The 8,863-nt window shown below is 41.3% G+C and overlaps 1 protein-coding gene across 5 annotated transcripts in view; it reads left to right on the plus strand.

The window, feature by feature from the left end:
- The window catches only part of LOC109828815 (putative callose synthase 8), a 20,763-nt gene extending 19,436 nt beyond the window's left edge, over positions 1–1,327 (plus strand). For 4 of the 5 annotated variants that reach the window (XM_020395755.1, XM_020395756.1, XM_020395758.1 and 1 more), the window contains 2 exons: positions 173–358; positions 857–1,327. In XM_020395755.1, the coding sequence (XP_020251344.1) occupies positions 173–358; positions 857–1,087 (417 nt within the window). In that variant the 3' untranslated portion in view covers positions 1,088–1,327. The remainder of the gene's footprint in view (positions 1–172; positions 359–856) is intronic. The other variant, XM_020395757.1, reaches the window with a different exon arrangement.

Below are 8,863 nucleotides of genomic sequence, written 5' to 3' on the forward strand. Positions count from 1 at the left end.
AATCTCTGGGAGTAAGAGAGTCAAAAAAGTTTCAATCAAGGGGGCTGTCTGCAACCAATAGAACTTTAGGTCTATCTGCAAATAAGGCGATAGTATAGGGGGTCTATCGGCAGTTAGTCCTATTTTCTATCAGCATATACAGTTACACATTTTGTGCATGATTATGTTGTAGGCGGTTGAAGAAGGGCGAAAGCGGCTCAGTGTAAATCATCATTTTGTGTTCAGGTTTTTCAAACTGGTGCTCTTCTTGGGTGTGCTCTCCACAATAATAGCTCTTGCAATTGTGTACAAACTTTCTGTTAGAGATTTAATTATATGCTGTCTCGCATTTCTACCAACTGGTTGGGGGCTCTTATCAGTAAGTATTGGTTGATGGGAAAAGGGGTCAATTCACAAACCCATTAAAACTTTGGGTTGTTACCCACGAAACCCTGCTCAACTTTGTTTTCCCACTAAACCCCCAAAAATCCACGGTATCTCAAATTGCCCTCCAGAACTCATTATTTTTCCCACAAAAACCCCTAAAAATTGTCTTGCAGTTGGAGGACGTTATTACCTTCCAAGTTATGTTCTTTCCTTGTTTTCTATGCAGCTCATATTCTCCTTTTCTTTGTGATTTTTCGGGTAGTTTTGCAGGAAAATATAAAAATTTTGGGGAGTTATTTGAGAATATTTGAAGTTTTGGAGATTTGCGAGTTTTGGGGGTTAGTGGAAAAACAAAGTTCAGGGTGCATTGTGGGGAACGCCCCACAGTTTTGGGTGTTTAGTGATATTACCCAAAAAAGTTTCCATACTTTCACCTTTCTTTTGATGATATTATTATTTGAATTTGAATTTTTTATATGTTTTCCCACAGGTTGCACAAGTTTTCAGGCCAAAAATAGAAGAGTATGCGGTATGGGATTCAGTCCAAGCAATTGCTCAAGCATATGATTACGGAATGGGTTCTATGCTTTTTGCACCTATAGCAGCATTGGCTTGGATGCCTGTGATCTCGGCAATTCAAACGCGTGTTCTTTTTAACCAAGCGTTTAGCAAGAAACTGCAAATCCAACCTATTCTTCCTGGAAAAAGTAAGAAAAGGTGACTATGAGGACGCTGATTAACTCCTCATAATTGACTGTGTATCCACACTCGATAGTTCAACTTTTTCACTTAAGTTTTTTTTTTCCTTTTCACTTATGTAAATAATTTTTTTTAATAATCGTGGCTTGATCATAATTAAGATCATTAATAGAAATTTGAATTGCCTTATGGTCTATACATTTGTTTGTGAACAGCTGTATCGGGTGGCAGATACTTATACAACTAATGCAATGTTGTTAGATGTACTGTGTTTAACTAATTGCCTTGTCAATAAACCTTGTTAAGTTAAATATTGGGTATTGGGTTAATGGGCTGTTACCCGTTAACCTTAACCCTATTTGTATGGCTATATATATCTCTCTTGTTATTCTCAATAAACTATTAGGGTTTTCTCTATTCTCTACATGGTATCAGAGCATGAAACCCTAGCCGTCACAAATCTTCATTCAAAAACCCTAGTCGCCGCCCGTTACTACAGTACCGCCGTCGCTACAGTGCTGTGCTACAGTGCCCCCTACATCGTGTTGCCTATTCCCTCGACATCTCAGTCTTCGAACTGATGAGAGGACGATTGTATCCCTCAACATTTCAGTCATAGAACTGATGAGAGGAAGCCTCGACATTTCAGTCATAGAACTGATGAGAGGAAGAGTGTCTATCTCACGTTGTTGAGATATTTCACTTTTATTCTTGTTTCCTTCGAGAAACAAGAATATAGAAATTGAGCCTTTATGCAAACAAAAGCCAGAGCTCTCTCCCTTAGGTGATCTCGCCTATGCAGCGTGACGGCATGACTATCTACCACTCTGCCTCTAATCCTGCTCCTGATCTGCTCTTAGTTTATGTTTCGAAAACAGATCTCTACTACTAATCTGCCTATTTGACTACTATTTGTCTCCTATTGTTGCTCAAAAATAAAAATGACTACTACTTCGATGTCGGACATCTCCTCCTCTACTACTCCTTCTATTGTTGCTGGTGAGACCTCTGCGCCCAAGGTAGTCTTGGGGACTACTATTAAATTGAATGGTGCAAACTATCTGCTCTGGGCACAAGCTTTCCGCATCTTCATTGGCGCTCAGAGCAAACTACCACATCTTCTTGCATCTCCACCACCAACCTCAGATCCTACCTACAATTCATGGCTCTCATCTGATTATTGTGTTATGACTCGTCTTCTCAACAGTATGGAAGCACAGATTAGTAGCAGCGTTATGTTTTTAACCACTGTGAAGGAGATGTGGGACAGCCTAAAGATTATGTACGGGAACGAGAAGAATGTTTCTCGTGTATTTGAAATTTATGAACGACTGTTTGCGCTCAAACAAGGAGATAAGTCAGTTCCGGAATTCTTTGGTGAATTGAAGGGACTGATAGACGAACTAGATATGCATCAGCCTGCAGTAGCTGATGCAGCGACGCTATTAGGGTATCGTCGTGATCTGGCAGTATCCAAATTTCTTTCTGGGTTGAACCCTAATTTACAGTCCCAGGTAAGAGGACAGATATTGGGTGGAGATACAATTCCCTCACTGACTGCGACATTCTCCAGAGTCATGCAAGTCTTTACTGATGTTACTTCTGATACTACTACACCATCTCCACCTACGATGGATCAGTCTGCCATGTTCTCTAATCGAGGCAAAGGCCGCGGTCGTGGTTGTGGTCGTGGCCGTGATTCAGGGGGAGGACGTGGTTCCTTTGGTGGGAGGCAAGGTGAATCTGATAAGGGCTCACGATAGTGTGGTCATTGTGGGAGAACCAATCATATTTCTGAGAAGTGCTGGGAGAAGTTTGGTCGTCCTCACTGGGTTCAGGTAGCTGATACAGAGTCGACTAACTCATCTATTTCTGCTACTACTTCTGGTGGTCCAGCTGTTACTGCTCCTACTGTTCAGATTTCTCAGGCAGATTATGAGAGGTTGCTCCAGCTAGAACTCTCTCAGAATATTCATTCTGCTACTCATGCATCCTCTTCAGGTATGGATGCTTACATAGCTTCTACTCACAAACCCTGGGTACTAGATTCTGGAGCCTCATCTCATATGATAGGTATAAATGATCACTTTGTATCTTTACATCTTTCTGATAAGTTTCCTTCTATCCGCATTGCTGATGGTACTCTTTCTCCAGTTCGTGGTGATGGAGTAGTTCATGCTACTTCCTCTTTAAAACTAACTGATGTGTTATATGTTCCCAAATTCCCTGTTAGCCTATTATCCATTAGCAAGTTTACAAAACAAAATAATTGTAAAGTCATATTTTTTTCCATCTTATTGTGTTTTTCAGGACCTAGCAATTGTGGTGAAGATTGGTTCGGGGCATGAGAGAGGAGGTATGTACTATTTGGACGACAGTGTGCCAGAAGCTGTCCTTGTTGCATCACAGTCTGACTCCACTTTATTGTGGCACTGGCGTCTGGGTCATCCTTCACTACAAAAACTTAGATCGCTAGTTTCTGTTCAGCCATCTATTTCCTCTTTAGGTTGTGAGTCGTGTGAACTGGGTAAGCACCATTGTGCTACTTTTCAGAGTCGAGTCGATAAACGTAGTAGTTTTGCTTTTGAGTTGGTTTATTCCGATGTTTGGGGTCCTTATCGTGTTCCCTCTGTGCAAGGTTTTCGATATTTTATTATCTTTATTGATGATTTCTCTCGCATGACGTGGCTTTATCTGTTAAAAGAGAGGTCAGAGGTCTCGCACGTTATTGAACTCTTTTATAATGAAATAAAAACTCAGTTCTCTACTTCTGTTCGTATTCTTCGTACTGATAATGCTTTGGAATATATGAAAAGTGATGTTTCAAAATTTTGTGCTCTTAATGGCATTATTCATCAGACTTCTTGCTCTCACACTTCACAACAAAATGGAGTTGCTGAGAGGAAGCATAGGCATATTCTAGATGTTGCTAGAACACTGATGATACATATGAATATTCTAAAGTATTTGTGGTCTGATGCTGTTCTCACTACAAATTATTTGATTAATCGCATGCCTTCCTCTGTCCTTGATGGTTTAAGACCATTCAATTGTCTTTATCCTGATAAAAAACAATTCTCTGTGATTCCCCGTGTCTTTGGTTCTACGTGTTTTGTTCAGGATTTAACTGCTGGTTTGGATAAGTTGTCATCTAGATCCATCAAATGTGTTTTTGTTGGATACTCTCGTACTCAAAATGGATATAGGTGTTATCATCCGTCCACCAGGAAATATTTTGTGTCTGCTGATGTTACCTTTTTTGAGTATGTCCCATATTTTTCGTCTGGTTCCACTACTATTGGCTGTCCACAGGTACCACTACCTTCTTCTGCTCCTACTACTATTCCATTACCTGCTCCTGTTGCTCCTGCACCGAAGCCTTTACTGACATATATCTCTTTTTGTCTCTTATGACCGTCTCAACCCATCTTTTCGTCAGTTTGCCTTGTCCTTGTCCACTGTATCTATACCTAGGTCATATGAGGAAGCTATGTTAGTACCAGCTTGGAAGCAGGCCATGGATGAGGAAATGAATGCACTACTTTCTAGAGGGACTTGAGACTTGGTTTCTCTTCCTACTAGAGCGACTGTGGTTGGTTGCAGATGGGTGTATACCCTAAAATATCGCCCCAATGGGTCTGTTGACCGTTATAAAGCTCGCCAGGTTGCGAAAGGCTATACCCAGACATATGGCGTCGACTATTTTGAAACCTTTTCTCCCGTTACTCGTCTATCAGAATTCTTTTCTCTCTGGCTGTTAATATGGATTGGGCGATGCACCAACTAGATGTGAAGAATGCTTTCCTTTATGGTGATTTGGACGAGGAGGTTTATATGGAGCAACCTCCTGGGTATGTTGCTCAGGGGGAGAATATTATATGCAGACTAAGAAAGGCCATCTATGGGTTAAAGCAGAGTCCTCGAGCTTGGTTTGATAAGTTCAGCAAGGTTATTTCTAATGTTGGTTTTCAACGTTGTCAGTCTGATCACTCTGTCTTTCTTCGACGCACAACAACTGGTTTGGTTATTTTAGCCGTATATGTTGATGATATTTTGCTGACTGGGAGTGACTCTATTGCCTTAACTGAGACTAAGGAGTATCTAAACTATCATTTTATTACTAATGACATGGGAAAGCCAAAGTATTTTCTTAGGATTGAAGTTGCATATAAAAAACATGACCTGTTGTTGTCCCAAAGGAAGTATGTGCTAGATTTACTAGAAGAAGCAGGTCTCTTGGAATGCAAACCTGCAAGCACTCCAATGGAGGCAAATGTTGATTTGTGGCGTGATGATACCTCTCTCCTAGATGATGCTGGACGATATAGGAGACTAATTGGGAAACTAATATATTTGATAGTTACCAGATCTGATATTACTTTTGCAGTAGGTGTATTGAGCAAGTTTATGCACAAACCTAGAGAGGTTCATTGGACAACAGCTCTGAAGATTTTGGCATATGTCAAGAGTTGCCCTGGGAAAGGATTGTTATATAAGAAGCATGAGCATACTCACATTTCGGCTTTCTCTGATGCTGGCTACGCAGGAGACATGGGAGACCGGAAGTCAACCTCAGGATTTTGTACTTTTGTTGGAGGTAATCTTGTGACTTGGAGAAGCAAGAAACAAGATATAGTATCACGATCTAGTGCAGATGCCGAATATAGAGCAATGGCTCACACTGCTTGTGAGATGGTGTGGCTAAGAAAGTTTATGACAGAGCTTGGTTTTGTTCAGCCTGGACCCATGCCAATGCATTGTGACAACCAGTCTGCCATTTATATTGCACGGAATCCTGTGTTTCATGAGAGGACAAAACATATTGAAGTTGACTGTAATTTTGTCAGAGATGCTTGGGAAAAGAAGATAGTATCTCTCATATTCACTCTGTCCTCACAACAACTTGCTGATATTCTTACCAATGCTACTTCTTCAAAGGTGTTCTCTACTATATGTGATAAGCTGGGCATGATAGACATCTATGCTCTAGCTTGAGGGGGAGTGTTAAGTTAAATATTGGGTATTGGGTTAATGGGCTGTTACCCGTTAACCTTAACCCTATTTGTATGGCTATATATCTCTCTCTCTTGTTATTCTCAATAAACTATTAGGGTTTTCTCTATTCTCTACAAACCTAATGTTTTGTCTTGTATATGCAATGTTATTAGTATTGGATAGGGAATTCCTAATCTATTTTGGTAACATAAGGTCATTAGGATTCCTATTCTATTTTGGTAACATGAGGTTATTAGGATTCCTAATCTATTTTGGTAATAGGTTATTAGGATTCCTAATTTGATTTGGTTTTGGTTTAGAATTCCTAGTATGTTTATGATTTTAGGATTTCTATATATATAGAACAATTGGAAGAGAGAATTTGGAGAAGCAAATTGGGGATATTTGGAGCACAGAAAAGAGGTATTTTCTGAGCTATTTGTTTAGGGTTTTGTTTGGAGAGATTAAGAGCTTGTTGGTGAGATTAGTTTGTTCCTTCGAGTGATTTGTAATCTTAGTTTGTACTCTTTCTCTATTAGTGAAAACCACATCCCCTCTCTTGCCCCGTGGACGTAGGCAATTGCCGAACCACGTAAAACTATTGTGTTAATTGGTGATTGTGCTTGTTTATTTGGTTGTGATCTCTCTTGTTTGGATTGTGTTTGATTTGGTTCTCGAAGCACGCCCGTTTGGTTGTCACGCTTCCGTGACGCGCACAACAATTGGTATCAGAGCTTCGGGTTCAACTTGAGGCTTGTTTGAAGGATTCGCTGAAGGATTCCTATTTGAAGAGTTAGATCGACAACATGGGTGAAGTAAGCACATCAGGATCGTCTCTTACGAAAACGATACATAGTTTGAGCATCAATAACATGAAGATCGATGTTCTGAAGTTTGATGGTAAGATCAATTTCGGTTTGTGGAGATGCCAGGTGATGGATGCGTTGGACACTCAGAATTTGGAGGAGACTCTTGAGTTACAAGAGAAACCTGTCGAGATGGAAGCTAAGATTTGGAAGAAGATGAATAGTAGGGCGTGTGGAGTTATTCGATTATGCTTGACGCCAGATCTTATTTATGATGTGATGAACGAGACTTCGGCGAAGAAGATGTGGGAAACACTCAATGAAAAGTATCTTACTAAGAGCATTGAGAATCGGCTTCACTTGAAGAAGAGGTTTTATCAGTTCAAGATGAAGAGGGGAGTTTCCATTAGGGAGCATGTTAACAACTTCACAAAGCTACTTTCAGACATGACCAATGTGGATATCATGGTTGAGGATGAAGACAAGGCGATGCTACTTCTGTGTTCGTTGCCCGAGGATGATTATGGTACTTTTGTCCTAACTATGATTAATGGAAGAACTACTGTTAGTTACAAGGAGGTGACCTCAGCGTTGGTGAATTATGAGTTGAGGAAGAGTGTTGATGAGTCCTCCGAGAAGGCATCGGGAGATGCATTAGTAGTTCATGGCCGTGGTTCAAACCAAAGCAGGAGGTCGCAGTTTAGAGGTGCACATCGTGGGATTCGTAGGAATCAGTGTGCCTTTTGTAAAGAGGATGGACATTGGAAAGCTGAATGCCAAAAGTTAGATCGAGCCGAGAAGAATAAGGGGAAAACTGTACAAGCTTCAGAGGTGAATGTTGTCAAGACTAGTGGCAACAATTCAGATTCGGATTCTTCAGGCCATTCATTATCTGCACTGCCGTCAGTTTGTTTTTCCAACTCTACAGAGTGGATGTTGGATTCGGGTGCTTCATACCACGTATGCCCTAGGAGGGATTGGTTCTCCAGCTTTCAGAAGTTGGAAAGAGAGGATGTTGTGCTCATGGGTAATGGACATGCATGCTCTATTGGTGGTATTGGTACCGTTCGTATTCGGATGTATGACGGAGTGATTCAGGAGTTGGAAGGAGTGAGGTTTGTTCCGCAGTTGTCGAAGAACATCATTTCACTAGGAGCTTTGGTGGCATCTGGCTATAAAGTGACATTGGAGGATGCATGTTTGAAGGTCACATTGGGGTCCATGATTGTTATAAAGGGCGTCAGAAGGAGCAATTTGTATTATTTGCTCGGAAGCACAACAATTGATAGGGAGATGACGACTTCATCAGATTTGGTTAGGCTGTGGAGTTGTTTGATGCTGGGTTATTTGATTGAAAATGTCGTGCATAAATTTTTGAGGAGTGCTTTGACCTGCAGTTTGAAGTCCTGTGAACCCATTGGTATGAGCGAGAAGACCGATGTGGAGTTTGGCACTTCTATCCATCATTCGAGGGGTTTTCTGAGGGGTGTTCATTCAGCTATTCGGGAGCCTTCCAAGGGAGCATTATTGGGAGGTAATAGGTATGTGGTTTCCGCAGTTGGGGATTGCTCTAGGCATTGGTGGATTGCAACCAAATTCCGTTGGTGTGAAGTCCTAGAAGCCCGCAACATATGGAGAAAGTGTGTTGGTAGAAAGGTAACCCAACGTTCTGATTATGGTAGGGGTTCTTTCTTGCATTTGTGCCGAGTTCACGGCAATAGGAGACACTTCATTGGTGTGGAAACTTTGAGGCGACAAGGCGAGATGGCAGATTTGGGTAGTTGTTCCTTTCTGGAGGAGGATCAGCGTTTGATGTCGAGCATTGGCATTGGTGTGCAGGCTACGACATGTTTGGGCCGTCTCATGTATAGGGTGCCGACTGCTGCATGTATAGATATGGGATCTGGTGGAGCTGCTTCAGATTTTGGGTTACGTCGGATGTTTGGCTACCCAGCACTCAGCCACATCGTGGATGTGAGATTTGATCCGATAGCACA

This window comes from Asparagus officinalis, chromosome 1, assembly GCF_001876935.1.
Source record: "Asparagus officinalis chromosome 1, Aspof.V1, whole genome shotgun sequence".
Lineage (NCBI taxonomy): Eukaryota > Viridiplantae > Streptophyta > Magnoliopsida > Asparagales > Asparagaceae > Asparagus > Asparagus officinalis.